This window comes from Alligator sinensis, unplaced genomic scaffold (assembly GCF_000455745.1).
Source record: "Alligator sinensis unplaced genomic scaffold, ASM45574v1 scaffold543_1, whole genome shotgun sequence".
In the NCBI taxonomy this organism is placed as follows: domain Eukaryota; kingdom Metazoa; phylum Chordata; order Crocodylia; family Alligatoridae; genus Alligator; species Alligator sinensis.
In genome coordinates this window covers 696,863-718,646 of record NW_005842055.1, presented here as the reverse complement: position 1 = coordinate 718,646, position 21,784 = coordinate 696,863, and the positions used below count along the sequence as shown (strand labels likewise).

At 40.1% G+C, this 21,784-nt stretch overlaps 1 protein-coding gene across 1 annotated transcript in view; it reads right to left on the bottom strand.

The window, feature by feature from the left end:
- PCDH15 (protocadherin related 15) overlaps positions 1-21,784 on the bottom strand; it is a 922,022-nt gene that overhangs the window by 221,045 nt on the left and 679,193 nt on the right. The window contains exon 22 of the mRNA XM_025203355.1: positions 11,725-11,841. Coding sequence (XP_025059140.1) covers positions 11,725-11,841 — 117 coding nt within the window. The remainder of the gene's footprint in view (positions 1-11,724; positions 11,842-21,784) is intronic.

Sequence of the window (21,784 nt, the reverse complement as noted above, 5' to 3'; positions counted from 1 at the left end):
CCCAGAGCCGGCGGAGCCCATGCCAGGCTCCAGCCCCTGGTGCCTGGCTCCAGCCTCTGGCCCCCGGCTCCTGGCCCCCAGCCCCAGCCTCCATCCACTGGCTCCCAGCTCCAGCCCCTGGCCCCAGCCACTAGCCCCCGGCCCCAGCCCCTGGCTCCCGGTTTCCAGCTCCAGCCTCTGGCCCCTGGTTCCAGCCTCTGGCCCCTAGCATCCGGCCCCCAGCTCCAGCCTCTGGCCCAGCCCCCAGCCCCCTTTGGTAAGTGTCCCACGCCAGACCGAGGCGGTGTGCTCACAGACCAAGGTGGCACATTCACAGACCACTGCTCCTTAGAGGGAACATTGGATGTAGGCCTCGGCATCCTACCTCCAGACTGCTGACACCTAAGAGAGAGAGCCTCAGAGTGGAGCCTGCATCATGACTAGATATACTTTGACTCTGATGACAGCCCTAGGATTGGTAGATATAAAATTGCTTGATTGTTTGTATTGTTGCTTTTTTGTTATTGTTCTGTATCAATAAATTCACTTATTATCAACTGGCGGGTGTTGTGGTTGGTATCAGGGTTGTGCCCACCTGGAACAAAGGTATAAAGGCTGGGTCCCTAAAATCCAGTGTCAGCAGTCGACATATTAGGTAATTTATCAACTACAAAAAAACCTGGGATGAGGGTATTGTTTCTGATACAATTACCACAGTGGCTTTTTTTCTTCACTTCTGAAAACAAATAAATCAAGATTTATTTATTTATTTATTGGCACCAGTGTAATTAAGCAAACCACAAATGAATGATTGAATAAGTTATAAATGTGTTTACATTATGCATGCCATTATACATTACTTTATGCAGGTGTATACTTTAGATAAACTTCTCCATTAAACCACAAAGAAAGCAGCATGTGGGGCAGGAACAACCATACTTACACCCTTAACCTCAGATACAATATTGGAATCTGTTACTTATTATTTCTGAGTTTTTTGGCCCATCCATAGTATGCACCATTTCTACTGCCACAGGTTACGAACCCATGTTCCATGTGCAGGCAAAACTCCTATTATGTCCAGTGGGAACTTTGAGAAAGGAGTTTGGGATTGAGCTAATGGTAATGAAGCTGTTTGTGGCACATTAAATCCCCGCTGAAGAGTAAGATTACCATAGGTTATCATTTGGTTTGATTTAGAGTCACTACTGACTTGAACTGAGGCAAAATTATATTAATTAAAGCTCACAATGAAACCTATTTTAAAAGGGAAGGATTTCTGTATTACCAACATGTAATTTAGTGCACAGTTTGAAAGTGATACAAGAAAAGTAAAAAATGATAGAGGGCTGTGCAAAATATTTGCAACAGAACCTGAAACTGTCCTGGGCTTCTCCCACTTTCTCTATGAAACAGTCCTATTTTTTAGGGAGAAAAAAATCAAATTACAAAAGAACTCATCTGAAAATCAGGTTTTGCACAACGACATGCAAAGCTGTAAAATCTCACATTTTGAAACACAGTTTTAGACTACAAAATGGCCCACAACTAAATTGTGAACATTTTACTGATGTTTTTTGAAAATAAACTTAATTTTTTTAGTGCAAAAAATGTAATTAATCTTTGTCAGAGTTAGATAAAATTGGCAAATGAACTTCAGTGGAACAAACTGCTGTGACATTGAGCTACTGGCCTGAATGAGAGTAGGGATGAAGGGGGTGCAGAGCTATATGACCCAATTAGGGAATTTAGAAAGGCAGTATATCTCTTGGAATAGTTTACTTTACCCTTTAAATTGGGCCACCTGGCTTTACAGAACAGTGTGGAGGGAAGCTATGTCATTTGCCCCTGACACCTTTTTGCTAAATCTTACTTCTTAAATGCTGAATGTTCCACTATCACACCAGAGAAGCCATATGGGCATTTGCACTAACTACAGTTGAGACAAGAGGTTAAAGAAATGCCCTGAAGTGGTAAGAAACTGTAATATATGTGTTCACTTCTAACACTTAATTTTTCCCCCTTTACTTGTGACTAGTCAACTCAATGACTAAGACTATGAGCAGACACCAAAGAGATACCATTTTTTTAAGACCAGGAAAGGTGTGGGAGAGTGTCAGCTGGATTAATACAACATTTTTACCTGTCCTGGTACAAGTGAATATAAAACACTATAATGTTACTACAATTTAAGTGAAAAATGATTTAACTCCATTTGCATTGATACTGGAACAGACAAAGGAGTTACACTGGTCCACCATGATAAACAAGTATAATTAAAACTGATATAAAAATTTTGTCTGTCTACATCAATACCATATGACCCAGCAAATTCCTGATCATGTGATTAAGGATTTTCAGGACTAGTTCCATCTTATCTTAACAGTGCTACATTCAGAACGTCAATTATACAAATGCTTAAAACCAGAAGGGGAAATATTTTAGGAGATAACCATAAAGCATGGTCCCTATTATACAAAACTTCCATGTACACGATCAAATCTAGTTTTAATCACGTGTTTGTAAAGATCAAACTCTGACTGTTTGAAAGGTTTTCCTCCTGAATTAAATGTTCATAAGCATTTTATCTTTCACTGTTTTTCTATAAGTTAATATAAGAATGATTGCTGATGATTTCACTAAACAGCTTCAGCTGAGAACAAGCTCTCTGCTTGTTACTCCACTAGATAAGCCCATAATCAACATATTCTGGACCTAAGATCAAAAGGTAGTATGACTTTTAAAATTACAGTACAATCTCTGCTTCTGATGATGCTCTAAATCAGCACAGTATAAAAAAATTAGTACATAAAAAAGAAGTGGGATAGTGTGTGGAAATGGATCATTCCAGCTTCTGCATTGATAACTTATGTAGTATAGGTACATACATCAAGGGGAATAATAACACCCCATAGCCTGTCTGGGAAATATTTACTTATAATAAATAAAACTAGCAAATTATGCAAGAGGTTGATTGTAGTTTTATAGTTCAATTATGCCCCCTGCTAATAGACAGTTACTGAATCACTATTTGGAGACTTAAACATTTTGAGAAAATGGACATAATTACCTGGCATCCTTCAGTGGCACCAAACCACTTCAATAAAACATGAGTTCTCTGCAGTAAAGGGGGAAAAAGGGTTTCTTTCTAGAGATGAACAAAGGTGTCCTTGAATGTGTGTAAAGCCATCTGTACAGATATGCTAAACATATTCACAGGTAGCTCCCTGCCAAAGGCCTAAGAAAACTCTTTTCAACCACTGTTTGGACCACACTAGTAAATACACTCTTTTAAAATGTGTTTTTGCAAATGTTGTGAAATGTAAGAAGCAGGTCAAGTTTAAAGAAAACTTTCCCCTATCCCAAGTCTCAGCAAAAACACCACAAACAGGTTTTGACACACTGCATTTTGACGGTGGGAACCTGTTTTATGTGTTGAGCCTGTCTGCTCTGTGACCTTAAGGAATAATCTGTAGAGACTCATACCAGTGGCAACAGGAAAGAAAAGATTAGTACGCATAGTTACTTAGACTTAACAAATGTTTTGTCCACATATGCCACAGGGTTTGGCTCTTGCTTTTGGCCTCTTGAAATTAACTAAATAAAAAGGTCAGGATAAGCCTTGATATAAATTTAAGGCCCCCTCTAAACATCCAGGCAAAGGCCCTATGGGATGTAATGCACAATTCACACAACTGTGCCTCCTGCCATGGCACATGTGCATGGCAGGAGGTGTGATTGTTGGATTGCACATTAGATCCCATTGTGCTGTACTGCCAGTGCAGGGGGAGCCTGATCCTGGGCTCGCCCTGCATCAGCAATAATTAGGCTGATAGACTCCAGCACCCTAGTTGACTGACTCCCAGCCATGGGAGTGTCCCATGCACCACTGGGGCTGAAGTATCCCCACTGTGGTAATCTCCCCACTCCTGGGGGTGCAGGGAACCCCTCAGGGCCAGAAGATCACTTCACTTCCATTCTGTCCATTTACTGACAGGAGTTTGAAGCAATGGGATGTTGCTTTTCAATTCTAGTTCTGAAGAGCACAGGTTACGCAAACAATCTAGACTGAAACATCATAATTTATAAACTTAAAAATCACTGCTCAAAGGAGTCAGAGGAAAATGTTTGTGTATGTGTGTTGTATAAAGTATATAAATGTACTATCTTGAAATCCAATATTTAAACCTGTATAACAGCAAAAGCATATGGAAGCCTGTATGAGGAGCAACAGTAGATTTAGAACATGGAGAGACAAAACAATTATACTGAGTTAAGGGAGGGAGATGGACATTAAAATGATTTGTTGCATCTGCTCTATGAGTCTATTCTGTCCTTCAGTATGTGGAAGTTAAATCACAGTAATTTAGCAGTTGTTTCCTTCTGGGGTAAACTATGTTAATTAGCTTCCTCTAACCATCGAATAAGATGGGCAGACAAAACTGTAGATCAGATGATGCATGTTCATAAGCACTAAGTTCCCCCCTCTCTTCCTTTTTAATTCAATACAATTGCTTTGTTTGATCATACCCTTAGTCTTAAATGCCATTTGTTCAAAAATTACTTGTTACAGCCCAAATAATATTTACAAAGTGTTTTCTCATGTTTAGTGTGCACCAAAAATTGTATTTTAAGGACCTGCATGGTATTCTCTCTTTCAAAAGTCTACTGGGAGCTATTAGGGTAACGATATGTGGATTTTGGGGAGTGCTGGGTATGCAGCTGAATAAAAGTTGTTTTTTTTTCCTGTGTCTCAGCAAAAGCTGCTGGTCACAAGGCTGGATGATATATTAAAAGTAACTAACTTTGCTAATGCTTATGTAAGTGGATTCTTAACATAAGATAGGGTGCAAAGTGCATGATGTGTTGTGTAAAAATAAGGTACAGACCAATGGCTATTGCTAGGAGACAAAGCAGAAGTATGGCCTTGGAGATGGTGTTGAAGTCAGCAAGAAAACTAGAAAGAACAAACAAGAAACCACAAGTGACCGAAAGAAGTGGAGGTCAAAGTCTCACGCATGCGCTCTTAGCACACAGGCATGTAAATGAATGGAATGCATAGGCAATACCATGCTAAGGAAGCAAACAGTAAACAGAGGAGGAGCTTGAAATGGGAGGAGAAATGGGTGGAACCAGAGGAGGGATATAGGCGGAGTAAATGTTAATAAGTATGAACCAAGGTGTATAAATGTTGGAAAAAACTACTGTTCGGGGCAGGTCCCCTCGTTCACAGGCTGTGTGTCTATGAGGGCCCCTTGCCCGAAGCTGTCTCCATTCTGAATAAAGCTGTAGTGAGCAATGTGTGCTGGTGTTTGTTCCCTGCTCTGCTCTGGCTAATGAGTAACAGGATCTATGAGGGATTGGACCGTCATCTCCCTAGTTGTTGGGCACCACATGGAGTCAGGGTCTAACAGGAGCCATTAACAATGTTATCAAGATTTTACAAACAAAAACCATTAGATTTAACTCTCTGGTGCTTTCCATAAAGTGATGAACAAACATAACTCTGGCCTGTGCTTCAGTGAAAAAGTGAGCAGAAGAAAGTGTAATGGTATAGTATTGCGTATAGTATAAATGCAACATCCCCAAACCAAATATGTTAACCATGATAGAAACTTTTCCTCCAAAAATATCTTTATTTCTTTGGTTTGCCTTTGCTGACAATATCACAATGATCTGTCACTTTAATACATAACCTCAGGAATCATCTTTGACATCTCTATCTCCTTCACAAAGACTGTCTAAAACCAAAGGATTTTTTCTTGATATTTCTGTGAACTGGCTTTTCTTTCTGCCCAAATGGCAACTGCTTTAGTATAGGGCATTAACACATCCCTTCCTAACTATTACAGCCACTTCACTCCAGCCTCCCTAATACAAGCATTGCCCCATTGCAATCCATACAAAACTAATCTGCTAAAATTATGTATATAATACGCCTATCCTATTTTTTAATCTCTCAGCTGCATTCAAGTCTCCATTCTCCAAATCCTCATATCTTCTAGTCCCTCTCATGTGTATCTATTTACATGGATTTTTGCCCTTTTGGCTCAGACCTGACACCTTATTTGCCCTTATTTTTCTCCCAATTGTACCCTACACATGGAAAACCTTTTGTGAAGTATGATAGTATATCACCTTATAATATTCCCTTTAATTCAGTCCTGATCTAGCAAAATATTTCAACAAAAGGCAGGACAGCCAATAATAGTCCTACTACAATGGGTCAATTCATATACTTAGAGTTAAATGTGTGGTAAGTCACTTCCAGGACTGGGATATTAAATCAATGCCCAAGAATCACTTTTGTTGCATTGCTTAAAAAAATGAATCAAAGACCTATTTTATCCAGATTTTTTAAACCATTATTTAGAAATTAGAAACAATTTCTGCTGGCATAGAGGACTTTGCTGAATAAATGCATAAACTTATTACCATAATATTCCTTTCTATTCTTCCTATCCTTATCCTTCCCAAGTGTTTTATCTTTTTTGTTGCATTAAATCTGAAATTAGGCTCTAAACCAGGGGTGGCCAACCTGTGGCTCCGGAGCCACATGTGGCTCTTCAGAAATTAATATGCATCTCCTTGAATCTTTGCACAAGCACACGATGACCGGGTTCCATTTAGAAATCTCTTGTTTCTAACAGCCAAGATGTTTTAAACACTTTGAAACCCACAGCTTAAAGTTGAAAAAAAAAACCCCTAAAGGAATAGCTGCTTTGAAGCATTTAGATTACTGGCTAGTGGCTAAGGCATTTCTTGCTACAACTTTGTATCAATTAGTAATTATAGTAATGCTTTCCACAACACAAATGGTTTAGTAGTTTAAGCAACAGTTTGACATACTGAAATTTTCTGGAACTACACTCTGTACCCCAATTAAGCCATTCATCTTATGAGTTATATAAATTGAGTTACATAGAATAAAAAGTATGGGAATTTACTGATGAGTTCCTAAAAAGCAAGGTTTATCTAATCTATATCATTTTAGAAGAAAAAAAAAATAAAACAGCACTTCTGAAGATTAAGATCTTTATCCGTCATGGCTATACATTCTACTCTGAGCAGAATAACCATCTGGAAATATCTGATCATGCTCCCCAGTTGTACTTTATACACTTGCAAAGCACTTTGGAAATCCACGGTTAATGTCACCCCGTTAATGTCAGCCCAACTCAAATAATTCCCCTAATTTACTTCCAGTTTTCCAATATATTAATTGTATTTAATCTCTGAACTGCAAAGACAGACTCTAGTTAACATAAGCAAGCATGTTCCCAGGTACCATATTAGAATTCGGAAACTGAAGTTAGGTATCTGTTTCTTGTGCAATGCATGGGGAGAATTAAGTCATGGAGGTCTAAACTAGTCATAAGGAAATATTGGCAAGAGGGGTATACCCCTTTCTCAGGTCTTTTGACCTGAGTTAGCTCACTAACTTCCCACCTCCCAATTTCTGGCACTCAAATTGTCTTTCTGGGTACAGATGATTCATCCTCTACCTTTTAAAATGGGGGATGGGTGATGACACTCATGACGATCTTTTCTAGAATAGTTTAGAGGTTATAGCCTAGGAAGCATTGATGGTTTCCAGGCTTCTTAGCTCATATTCTCTACCACCCACAGCTTTAAGGAAAGACTGGGTTAGGCCTCTGCATCTGCTGTTGAAATTATGTCAAGAACATGATTAATAGGTTCAGAAAAAGGAAGCAGGTCGTGGGGTAGGAAGGAGGGAGGCATGAATCTATATTCCAGTACTGAAATTATTAATTTGGTTTCCACAGACTTCTAACTGTTTATATTTCTTATCCAAAGATGCTTTTAAGCAGTCCTAGGTCAGGAACAAGAACACAGGCCTCCCCTCTTAGCCATGTATTCTAATCATCTGAATAGAGTCATTTCATAGTTTCATAGTAGTTAGGGGTCAGAAGGGACCTAAATAGATCATCTAGTCTGACCCCCCACCACTGGCAGGAACACACGCTGGAATCACATGACCCTAGCCAGGTGTTCATCCAACCTCTTTTTGAATTTACCCAAGGTAGGAGCGAGGGCCACTTCCCTAGGAAGTTGGTTCCAGATCCTAGCCACCCTAGCAGTGAAATAGTGCCTCCTAATCTCTAACCTGAACCTATTCTCCAGCAGCTTCTGACCATTGTTCCTTGTCACCCCAGGTGCTGCTGGGGGGAATAGGACCCTTCCTGTTTGCTGCTGATCATGTTCCCCTTTGTTTACTCTCTGGCCTTATGAAACTTACATTCAGTTGTCAACCCAAGACAAATATTTTGCTGACAACCTGCAACATTTTTACTGAAAACTAAACTTCTTTACTGGCATATGTTTTACATAATGTAAATGTAACCCTTCTGCCAGAAACTGGACAAGTACCAGGTTCAAACTATAATAAAACAATTTGGAGATTATATGTAAAAAAAAAAAAATATATATATATATATATATATACACGTCTTGGATTGGTAACTATGGCTGTGCGAAGCTTCAGTACTTGATATATGGTTCAAGCCAAATCTCTGAATCTGAATTGAATCAGAGGACCCTTTAATTTCTCCGAATTGAATCAGAATCCTCCAGCATGATTTGGAGAGATTCAGAAAGATTTGGTGATTTGGACATAGACACAGCTTTAAATGTTTTTCTTACATACCTGTAGTTAGCAAGCGGCTTGTGAATGCTGTGATGCAGGGGCACATGGAGCATCCCACAGGACCATGGGGAGTGCCCCAGTGTGCTTGGCAGCAGACCCAGAACTGGACCAGAAGCACTTCCGGTCTACTTACAGGTCTGCCGGAGAGCGTGCAGTGGGTCCTCCCCCCGCCCCCCGACTTGGTGACTGGTGCCTTCTGGGTCTGGGGAGGCACCCCTGTGGCCAATTGCCGAGCTGGGAGGGCATGAGGAGGGGGTCCCCCAGAGCAATCCCCAGAGGACCCAAAAGTGGACTGGAAGTACTTCTAGGTTTGCCACCAAGCAGATGGAGGGCCCCCCCCCTCCCTCCCGCACTCCTGTGGGACTCGTTATCCACCCCAGCATCTCAGCATTCATTAGCCACATTGGTACCTCAAGGTATGTAGAACATTTTTTTAAAACTGTGTCTATGTCTGAATTGCTGATTCTCTGAATCAGCATTGAATCTTCAGATTTGGATGAATTGAATCTGGGACAGTTAACAAATCGAATCACTGTCCCTGATTTGGGTTGAATCTGAATTGAATATGGCCCACTTCGCATACCCCTATTCTTAACCCCTCTTGACTGCAGCAATCTTTTTACACTGTGCTGTCCCCATCTCAAACCCCCATATCCATATATCCCTGATTGTACCCTGCACCATGACATTCTCCCAACCAAGCTTCAATCCCTGCCATCCCAACATAGACCTACCCCTCCCAAAGAAAGGTCACTGTCTGCCAACCTGTGATCCAAGTGTTTTAGGTAGATGGGAAGCAACACTGCAGTGAGGGGAAGGGGGGGAGAAGAGGGGATTAGAGAATGAGCCACAAAGTCCTGAGAAGAGGTATCTTTGGGGTATTGTATTCCTGTTCAGCCACCAGGTGGCGCTGCTGTGCTCTTTCTGGATGTAAATAGTGAGTCCAGCTTGTTTTCCAACCATGGAGCTTGAATAGCTCCATGCTTTTGTGGAGCTGATTTTGCTTTGTGATTTATGGACAACACAATTTTCTTACATAATTTACATTCTCTAAGAAGGCAGGAGAGGAGAGTTCGAAACACCTGATGCAGTGAAGTTATTTGAACTTGAATTTCCAATATCCAGGATGGGGGCTTAAACTAATAGGCAATTTTATTAAAGTGAACCTTGCTCAATTCTTTGACAATTGAGATGTAGATACCTACTTTAAGGAAAGGGTTCAGGGCTGTCTCTCAAATGGATGAAGATACCTCCCCAAGCCCTCACTATGGCAATGGAAGGACAGATTTAAAACCCTCCCCAACTAGGTTTTTCTTGTTGGATTTCCTGCTCCCGCATATGTAGGCTGAGTTTAAGATGCTCTCTGCTGAGTCTGCTCAATGTTTGCAATTCTATTTTGAGATGTTTATTTTACCCCATGCATTGTACAAAAAGTCTCTGCTCTTATTTGTTTTGACTCCCCTCGGGGAATCAGGCACTGAAGAGTTGGTGTTTGAGGCAGTTTTTGTTACTTAAGTCCTTTTTCTATGTCTCCCAAGCATTTGGGAATAGCCAAGATGATACATTCCCTCTTCAACCCCCCTACACAATGATGGCAGATGGAAGTTTTATGTGTAGGAGGACAGACTGGGCATTTAATACATATGTTCTGGGAGGCATGAAGGAACACTTTAATTATTGCAGCTCTGAGAGCTGTGCTAACTAAAAGTCCCCACGCCGAAAAATGGCGGTGGCGTGCTTTGAACTAAAGCTCATTGAATGAACTTTAAAGTGCCCTGCTGCTATTTTTCAGTGCAGGGATGCTGATACATGTGATACTGGAGGCTGCTGGAGCATATTCATGTCCATGTTCCAGCAGATTCAATTAACTGCACATTGGAGCATGTGTATAGGAGCCCATTGAGCCTGTTTTTCCTTATGTTCTGTATGTTGCCAAAACCAGTTATGAAATTTACTAAATAATTTATAGTTACAATGAATAATAAATTAAAAATTATTGATATTATTGACTTGAATATTTGTATTACTCTCTTAATAGTTCTTATAGAATGAGCCATATCTTCATATGCATTTGTTTATTTCAATTGACTGCAATGATGCTGTGCTGATTTAAACCAATTATCTATTAGAACCTTTTAACAAAAGGATTGAATGATCAGGATGCATTCACAATATGACTGAAATAAATACAGCCATAGAATTTCAATTTTTTCTCATTTTTAAATCATTATGTACTGCTATAGCTAATCTTTTTAAGAGCTTTGTTGAAACATTACCATTCACTTTTTATATTCAACACACACTCTCAGAACACCATTTCCTGAGGAATTATGGTTTGCTCTCATCTTCCCCTTAATATTCCAAAAATTAACTATTAAAATTAAACTGTCTTCAAAACATCTTTGCCTTTATTGTCCTCAGTGTATCATTTGGTCACCAATGTTCATCGACTTCAATTACAAAAATAGATATTTCCATTCAGGACAGCTAATAAGTAAAAAAAACATTATGGAGAATACTGTCAATCAAATGCTTCATTAGAAAATGGTGATAAAAGCCAGTGGCAGCAATAAATTTTATCTCCAAATCAACCACACACAGTTCAAATACTGCATGTCCAATAATAGCTATTAATGAGTCATGCTGTTTTGTAAAACACTCCTGTCTCTCTTAGATTGGAAACACAATAACTGCACATCAAGGAAATGACAACCTTGCAAACTTCCATTTTGTTTTCTTTACAGGCCTTAGAGCTGCCCCAAATTCAGACAGTCATGGTCTTGCTTCCTGCCTAGTCCTGTTTATCATTTGCTCTCTGAAGCCTAATAAAGATCTTTATGAAATTTTCTTGTAAAAAAGAAGCTGTATCGTTGATTTTCCAGCTTCAGGAATAATCATTTGAAATACAGCCTACATCTATGATGACAAAGGACAAGCTGGCATAAAAATGTATGTGAACTACTGCTGTGTGAAACTCATAATAATCACCTCTGTTGTTGAGAGGGTTAGGTCACTTACAAGGTTTAAAGATTTTTCCCTCTTAGGTGCAAGTGTATTAATAGAACCTTTTTGCTTACCGGAGGATCTTGGTCCTCAGCTGAAACTGTAGCGATAACAGTGCCCTTGACTGCATCTGGAGCAACCATTCCTCTGTAGAGAGCTTTACTAAATACTGGGGAGTAATCATTCATATCCTGCAAAACATAATTAAGAGTTTAGTTCAGAAGTTAAATGAGATTATGGACACATACACAATTGTTCTTTCAAACTATACCCATTCACTCCTTTCCCATTAGAGAACCCATTTACCACTGTCAGCCTCTCTGTACTTTCAATTCTATTACTATCACACAAGACTGACACCCAAGAGGAAGATGCCAAATTTTCAATACAATATTAATGTATGAGAGATCAACAGAAAGTAATTCTGCTTCAGAAAACAGTCTGCCACCCAAATAAATAAAGCTTCTAGGGACTCAAGAGATTCTCATGACAAGTTGCTTCTCAAGCAATGTTCCACAATATTTTTTTGTTAATTTGCTACATTGGATGAGCATTCTGTTTCCTGAAAATGTTAGTTGCTCTCTTATGTGTGACAAAAAGGATGAAAATAGATTATTATTTTACTATAAAGAAATTATGTTGGCTTAAGATTGTGCTTTTTTATACTAAGGCATGTTTTACCAATGAGACATTTTTATTCTACCTGTATTTTCTAAGCAGAGGTAAACTTCAGAGAGGAAGGAAGCACAAAGAAAATTATACAATAATACTATGCAACTGTACCCAGACAAAAGACTAGTATCAACTGCCCCATCAAGAATCATATCTATTTGGGATCTTCCTTTCACACATTCATAAAAACAACCATCTATCTTAATAATGGACCTTAACCTGAAATGAATATTTGGTGGATAAATTTCCTCAGGATATAATCTACTGCATGTTTAGCAGCACATAAAATTAACACACAAACAAGGTACTTACAAGCTTTACATTCAGATTGCCCTAACCAAGTTTAGAGCAAACTAAATGGCTAAGTGTGAAAGCTTTCATAGGGCTTAAATCAACCTAAAATGGTGCATCTGATCTACAGTTAGTTCACCTCAGAAGTGAATTAATGTCAGATCAGCCTGGGTTAAACAGACTGAAGATGTGTTAACCTGGTCTAACTAATGCCTGCAAAGCCTGGGAACTGGAAAAGGCCATCCACTTACTGCAGCTCTCTCTCCCACAGACCTACCAACCCTGGAACTACCAGACTCCACAATCCCCTCAGCCCCTCACTCCCACCAACTTACTTATCTCCGGCTGCTGATACAAATGCCTGCGTGTGGCACAACCTGACTCAGGTTTAGGTTGGTTGGAAGCAAGCCACGAAACTTAAGTCAGGTAATATGAAGACTTGTTCACATACATCTATGCGCGCGCGCGCGCGCGCACACACACACACAAAACTGTGGTTTATAGTTTTCCTGTAATCTTTTGTTTTCTGATTCATCCATATATTATTTTCATATTCGAATCCTAATAAAAAAAAGATTTACTCATTTTTGTAAATTCTGGGTACCAGAGTTCATCTTCTCTGGTTTCTAAAAAAGTGCAGAAAAAATAAAAAAGGATCAAGATGTTCTAAAACACACTCAGTAGAAAGGAGCATCTTCATTAATCCACAAAGAAAAGCAGTCATGCATTTATTTATTTTACTTACTTTTTTTTTTTTTAAATATAGAGTAGATGACTGCTATTAAAGAAGAATAGGTGCCACTTATTGGATAAAACCACATGATAAATTTGTGCAATGAAATGGTGCAAATTGATTGCTGTACAGTACTGCTGTTACAGTTCTTCACTTTGCTGGTATGCACTGATTTGGTTGTACTAGAGAGAATACTTCGCTATGAGGGAACAAAATAGATCCTATAAAAACAATTACCTATATCTCATTAACCAGCAAAAACAGCTGCATTATATTCAACTTTTCAAAAGAGGTAGTAATACTGATGAAGAATGTCTTGCATTTGAAAGTTTGTCTAACTCTGTCCCAACTATGCAGTCAGTCCAATAAAAGATATCACCCTAAGAAATCCTTGCTTAGTACTAAACAACAAGGCATTACAGAATGAAGACATTATCATTATCATCTATGGAAATTGTACATAATTCCAACAACTGATTTTCTCTAGGTTTTAGACCTGTTTTTTGTCTAAAGATTTTAAAACATAATCAGATCATTGAAATAAAATTAAAAAGTTCAGCCTTTTAGTCAATCGCAATTTAATTTAGTCATTTGCATGCAGGTAAATACATTTCTGAGAAACTAAAATTAAAATAGAATAAAATATTTAATTTGATTGATTTATTTGACATATTTTAGTTGTTAAGTCTTAAATTGACTTATTTGCAAGTTGCACAATTTGCTTCATCTAATTATCTAAATTCAAGGACTAATTTTTATAAATAAATCATATTTCTGAAAGTCAAATTTTCAAAATAATCAAACACTCTGGCTGGGATTTCCCAAAGCACTTATCCTTGGAGATGCATATGACTGGTCAGAAAACTATGAGGTTTCAAAGCAACCAATTGTAAGCTATTACAGTTGGACTCCAGTCATCCTCCATCCCAATGGAAAAAGGTACAGGATTTAAAGTTGATATTCTCACATATTTTGGTAAATGCAAACAAAGCAGCTACAGATACTAACTGACAGAATAAATGACCAATGTACTTAAAAATATTTTATAGTTGATGTTTTTCACTATATAGTGTGATATATATTTTTTCATTATATTGTTATATCTCTGGTTCTCAATATTTTCCACATTATGACCCACATCCAACACTGGGATTCCTTTCCCATTTATCATTATAAGAAGGTGGGGTGGCCATGACTAATATATGCTTGCAGTCCCCACATTGAGGAGCACTGTTCTTAACCATGCTAATAAAGGTCCATAAGATAATGGAAAATATGTGAGGATGCCCAGAGAATGTCATCATATTGTAAATTGATGGGAAATTCAATGGACAAAGATTAATTTTAAGCTCAGCTCTTTCAACTGCATGCACAAACCCTGCTGTGGTAATAAGTTGTCCAGTCCAATGCAAAAGTCTTAATTTTCAGTCGAGCCTCATTTCTCCCTCTAATATTACAGAGCAGTTTGGAATCTAATCAGAAACTAGGCATAAGCACAAGAGTTGTTCCTGAAATTGTGTGCAAAATGGCAAGCTCTTTTTTGAAATGTAGGACAATCAATTGTTTGTTGTTGTCATGGCTATTAAAATATGACTTGCTAGGCTCTTAAAATATGTCTTGTTAGGCTATTAAAAATATAGATAATTATTTGTACCATGCAGCAAAATTTTCAAAGGATCCTAAAGTTAAGTCTTCCAATCCTACAGTTTCTTAACAATTTAAGTGGAAGCTAGTAGGTCTGTAACAGTTTTGAAACTGGCCCACTTGTGTGTGAGCTTTAATCAGGATTCAGATGTTTAATGAGTCTAATTTGTCAGAAGTCCCAAGCTTTAGGTTTCACATCCTTGATTTGTATTGAATTTCAATGTGTTCAAGTTATATTAATGACGTTTTTTTCATTTATTCCTTTATTTTGCTGAAAAATATTCAAGACTAAGTAAAACTAAATCTTTTAAAAAAATGCTTCTTTATACCCACTCACTTGGGGAACTTGTATCTTACTGAAACTACATAATTTCTTCAGAATACCATCATCTGAGTGAGGACCTGACTTTAACAATACATTTTGTTAAAATGGAAAAATGAAAAACGAGACAGACTGACTTACTTTCACCTCTGTGATTTAAACTAATAATAATTACAACAATATCAATAATAATTCCCTGAAAGATTCTAAGTGCAGTTATAACTAACTGTTATGGGAAAAATATTTTGTGAAATGTAATGTGTTACTTAATCTTTTTCACTCTATGTATTTATGCAACCTAATTTCGTTAATATTCTTATTCTTTACTGGCAGTCGCATTCATCGTTAAGGAAAGACGAAGAAACATTAATTATATTAATGTAAATTACTCCTTGCAAAAAGATCAAGACAGTCATCCACTGAATGCAAACACAAGTCATTTCTGTATTCACTGTGTATTTGTCTCTTGTTTAGTGAATATGAATGAGATTACAAGTGACAATGGGGGTGAGAAGGTCAAAATTTCAAATAAAGCTGCTTTCTGAAGAGAGGACAGAACATCTTCATCATTTTGGAAGATAACTTTCATCATCAGATCTCTCACAAAATTCAAGGTCTGCTACTTTTATAAACTGTTTTATACAGGTTATAGATTTGGGACAGAATTTCAGCCATTAAGTTATACTTTTTCATCTTAGAGTCTGAAATTCAAATTCTATCTATCTAATTAAACTGCTGAAACAATATTCAGGAATTGTAATACCATTACCTTTGATACTATGATAGGAGACTCCTGTATTTATTTCCAATTCATATTTGAAAAGATGCATTTTTCATCTAGCTCACTAGAGCCTATAGGCTAGGGATAGACAGATAGACATTCAAAAAGCCTGAGCCTGAATTTTTCCCATCTTTGCAGATTAGTCTAACCTGCCTAGGTTGAACCAGTTTCCAACTGAACAGACATTCTCTCTGGACTGAAGAAATGCAGGCACATGCCTGCAGTGGCTCAGGCTAGAAGCCGGCGAGCACTAGAGCAGCCCTCCCTTCCCTGCCAATGCTGAGCTGAGGGGAGGGTGGCCAGGCCCCAGCAGGATGCTTTGATAAAGGGGGAGGGGGTGCCTCCCCCAGCAGGCAATTGATAACAGTGTTTATCATCCCATTAAGAAAACAAAGGGACATTACCAGATACCTACTGATTCTGCCTTTGTCCTGCCACAGCATGGACCTTAGCCAGCACGTGGTCTCCTAGCTAGTGCTGAGGTGTTTGTAAGGCAGAGGGGACAGGAAGGGGAGGAGGGGAGCAGGCAGATGCCTGCAGTCTGGGCTGGAGCTGCAGCCAGGAAAGAGGGGAGGGGCCAGCCTTGCTGTGGAGCAGAGAGCCCTGCCCAGCTCAGAGAGCATGCCGGGATGCTGGGGGTGTCTGATCCATTTTAACCCAGCAAGGGGTCTGGGACAGACATTGCATAAACTGGGTTGAGCCAAATCAGTTAAGTCTGATACATTCAACCAGGTTTATCTCAAACCGGTTTCAGCCAGCATTCCCTCTAAGCTGCGTGGTGTGCACAGCCATGCAGGCGTGCTCATGCCACACACACCGCACAACTTAGAGGGAAAGCTGGTTTCAGCCATTTTCAAACTGGTTTATGTGCACTGAATATCCGTTCTGTTACAGGTTTAAACCAGTTTCTGATCACTTAAACCAGGTTATGCGTACCGTAATGTCTGTCCCCAGCCATAGAGATTGTATCTTTGTGACTTGAAATTATATCCTGGTCATCTACATTTTGTTTGCGTCTTTTCAGATCTAATTAGGAAAAATAATAATGTTCTCCTGCCCAAGTTTCTTTCTTTTTTTGTTGGACATTTGGCATTGTTCAGTGCCAAGACTGTGGAGAGGAAGCCAACTTTTGCATTATCTTCATCTGAACCTAGACCCTTATGTAAGTTAAAGCAGCCCTGTGGCTATTTTGATTTCATAACTTTTTTTAGGGTGCTTTTGCATGTCATCTACTACATTTTTTTTTTTTTTTACACCAAGTATTAAAAGTTGACTGGTATAGGTATATTCTGCTATTTCTGAACTGGTTAGGACATTCCCTTCTGCTTCTTTACACTGAAGTTTTATAAAAGACAGAAGAAATTGGGGCTCACAGTGGAATAGCACTGATTAATTTTGGCATTCCAGATGTCCCCTACAACTACTTTTTCACTGCAGCTCCCCAGAAACATATAATTAAAAGGACAAAATAATTCAAATAAATTAAAACTGGACATAAACCTGAAATCAAGCCCAGCTTAATCTTATTATTTGAGGGGTGAGGGGATTGGGAAAAATCGCGAGGAAGAACCAGAAGGCAGTGTCCAATGGTACAGTTCAGTTTTTCCTCATGAACTTTCATTTTCTAGGTCTCTGCAGTTCAATTTCAGCCAATACCAGAAACATGAATGGCAAAGGTCCAGTAAAAGTTTCTGACTGAACCAGAAGTGCACAGTACTAGAAACCTCACCAACTTCAGAGATGCCCCCCACCTCTCCTTGTAAAATTTACAGCCTTAAGTAGTTTTAACAAGCACACAGTATGTTTTTCTTTCAAAGCGAATCTTTGGAATTTTTGAGGTTCATTAATTTGGATTATATCCTGGATTGCATTTTGGTGAAATAAAATCCAGAACAGAATTTCTCACTGTTCGGGGCTGTGCCTTTGCAGACACCAGTAAAAAGGTTTATAATCTTGTTTCCTTCAAAAAGCATCAGAAAATTGGCCAGATCAAAGTCTGACACACAACAAGTCCAAACTCCTGACTGGACAATACTCATTCATCTACTTGTGGCCTTCAAAATTATGTTTGATGTATATAGTTGTCAGTGCTTCTTGTAACTGTATTTCTCTTGCAACAAATGTGACATGCTGAGATATGTCACATTTTTTCAAAAGAGCAGATGTTAAATATTATTTGGTGACTAATATTTATACTGTTAGAAAGGAAAGGCTAAATTACAAACTTCACTGCATAAAACATGCCAAGAAATAACAATATATTTAATTACTGATTGTGATGTGAGAGTGCTGGTTGGTTTGTTTGATTATTTGATCACAGCTTCTGTATCAAGAAGGAATGGAAGCAATCCCTCACCCATCCCATCTCCTCATTTCTACTCTGTTCTCTCAATTGCATTTTGTATTGCTATTTTTTTTTTAAATCTCTCAGCTAGCAAGGGGATCACCACAGGATGTTAGGTTGAGCATAAAGAAACAACATGGGCTTGGCTGTGGGGAACAGGAGACAGCAGCAAAAATGATGTGGGCAGGGAATATGAGGCTACCATCTTGTAGTGCTCAATAAAGGGAGAAAAGGCAAAAGATAGGAATAAGGCAGGGATACAGATGCTGAAGCAATGTAAGAGAGATTATCTTAAAAGGTCCTTAACTGTTCCTTCATGAATTGCACTGGAACTACAGGAAAAATATAAGGTTACTTTCCTAATCATTTTCACCTACTGAAGAACTGCTTTCACTCTACTCCAGAGCTGGTCCAGCCCACTGCAAATTTCTGTGTCCTCTCCTTATATCACAGTAAAGGCCTGGAAACAAGGGTTGTCTCCTTACTGTACCACAGTTAGAAGCTCTACCCTATTCACCACCTTCTTCAGGAGATGCCACCCCCTAAGTCTACTACCAAATTTGGTTAATCAGGGAATTGGACTCCCATGGGATGAATATTTGCACTGGACACCTGCTTCCAGGGAACACCAACATATACCTTGGTTGCTAATCCAGGAATCCAGGCTCAGGCATGAAGGACAGGGCTTATATCTTTTTTCAGATACAAAAATGTCAACTGCTTTTTAAATCTCGACTGCTTCCTGCATACCCATGAGCCAAACTGATGCCTCTTTGCCCCAACCATCCTGCTTAATTGCCTTCTCCAAGTCCTTATGGATGGAAGGGCATTTAAAGGATTGCCCTATCCTTTTCATACACCAGTACAGAAAAAGCCTTTCAGACTGCAAGGGTTGCAGAATGATGAACACAAGTATGAATGAATTTTAAATGGAATGGGTTAAAAAAGAACCAGTAGTTTATGCCTTTACTGAAAGTGACATCCTAAAATCACTATAGGCATCTAACATTGGATATGACATGAGTTGCGTGTTTAAGTCCAAGATGATTATTCAGCATTAGCACTGTATTTGCACTCAGTTGCCACTCAAGCAGAAGTGACTAGCTTTTCCAGGCACCTTTTTGTTCTACTTGAAAAATGCCTAGACAATTAGAGGTATGTTTCTGCACACGCCCAGAACTGTCATTATTTTCACAGGGCTGAGCAGCTCAGCACCTCCCCCTATGCCAATATCCAATTGCGACTCAAAAGCCTGGTTCTCCTCCACCTAAATCCCCTAGGAGACTCATTTTCAGAGTACATCAAACACACACTGAAGAGACTAGGTTTCTCACAAAATGCAGATACAAGCACCATTTATTTTAAAATGAAGGTGGTGGTGTTTCCCATTTCTTTTACATATAGGCTAGTGGTTATGATATTTGACCAGAAGGAAACCTAGGTTCAGTTTTTTCCTCTGGGCATATTTAAGCCCATGTCTCCCACCTTCCTGGATAGTGCTCGAACCACCAAGACATGCACTGTTCTCAAAGAGGGCATTCTTTATGCCCCTTGTTAAAGCTGTGGCATTTTTCAGAAATGAACATGAGGATTCCTTGACACATGAAGGTAATGATGTAATGGGATCCAATGCATGATCCACACAGTTGTGCCTCCTGCAATGTCAGACATGCATGGCAGGAGGCACAATTCTGTGGATCGTATATTAGATCCCAATGCTTCTTACTGCCTGCACAGGGAGAGACCAATCCTGGGCTCCCCCTGCACTGGCAAGGAGCAAGTTCCCCTGGTTGGAAGCCTGTGTGACTGGGAGCCCATGTGCTCCCACAGCTGGAAGCCCCATCAGCTGACCCAGGCTCCAGGCTATGCAGGCCCTCTGAGTTCACCATGGCAGGGAGACCACAGGTGTTGGGATCTCCCAGGTGCAGGGGAGTTTCATGCATCCCTACAGCTGGGGGTCTGCAGTTGCTGCAATCTCCCAGCCACAGGGCTGCATAGGACTCCCCCCCCCCCCACACACACACACAGCTGGAAGCTCTGTTAGCTGGGTGCTCCCAGGGTTGGGGGTGCACATGGACCCTCCAGATGGGAGCTCCAATCAGTTGATGTGGCTCACACCCACAGGGCCCCCTGGACACAATTACTTACATGATAGGAAGCAGATAAAAAGTAATTTCACATTTTGTGGAATCACTTTGTAGCTTATTCCTTTTTTTTCATGCCATTAATTGACTGAATTTGTGGCTGGGGGACCACTTAAGGCAGAGGCAGGCAATTATTTCAGGTGGAGGGCCACTTAATGAGTTTTGGCAAGCTTTCAAGGGCCGCAAGGGCAGCACCGCCCCTTGACAGGTGCCCTGCCTTCTGGTTGCCATCTTGGGACTGGACATCCTACCCCCTAACCCTGACCTTTGCTGCTGGAAGTCCCTCCCTTTGCCCCCAGAAGTACTCCTTTTGGGAAGGGAGTTTGCCATCTTGGAACTGGGAAAAAAATAGACTAAAAATCAAACATTGACAATAACATATTCTAATTTTATTTTTAAAAATATTTTTGTCCTGATTTGTTTGTGATTGTGTGGTGTATATAGAGGTGATTGCATAATAACTCAAAATTAAGTCTTATTCTTGTTTATTGTAGAGGAGTGTGCAGGGGTGGGGGGTATGGAGGGGATGATATGGGGTTTGTGGGAGCCTGTGGGTGTGTGCGTGTGTGGATGTGTGTGTATATGGGGTGTGGAGGAGGGTGTGGGGGTGTGTGAATATGGGTGAGTATGTGGGCTTCTGGGGATGTGTGGATGTGTGTGGGGGTGGATATGGGTGGATATTGTTATTTCTTGGCTGGTAAAAATGATTACTAGGTTTGTGGGGTGTGTGAAGGAGAAGGGTGGCTGGGGGAATCTGTGGAGGTGGGGTGTGCATGGGGAGCTGTGGGGAGGGGGTGTGGCAGGGTGTGCATGCATAGCAATGAGTGAGGCTCCCCACAGAGGCACATGGGGGAGTGTGTGGTGGGGTGCATGTGGGGGACAGTGTGGCCAGGTGTGGTGTTTGTGGGGTGCATGATTGTGTGTGGGGAGGGTGTGGTTGTGGGGTCTGCAGGGGGAGGGTTTGTGGGTATGGCGGGGTGTGCCTGGGACCCCCACATGCACCCCAAAACCATTCAGCCCCCCCACAACATCCCAGAGCCTACATGCCCTGCAGCACCTCCCTGCCACTGCCAGTAGCATGCAGCCCCAGCCCCCCCCCGCACCCACTCTGGACTCACCCCTGCCACAACAGTTCAGTCAGAACCCAGGCACATCCCTGCCTTAGCCCACCCCATGCCTACTCCACACCAGCTGCCTGTGACA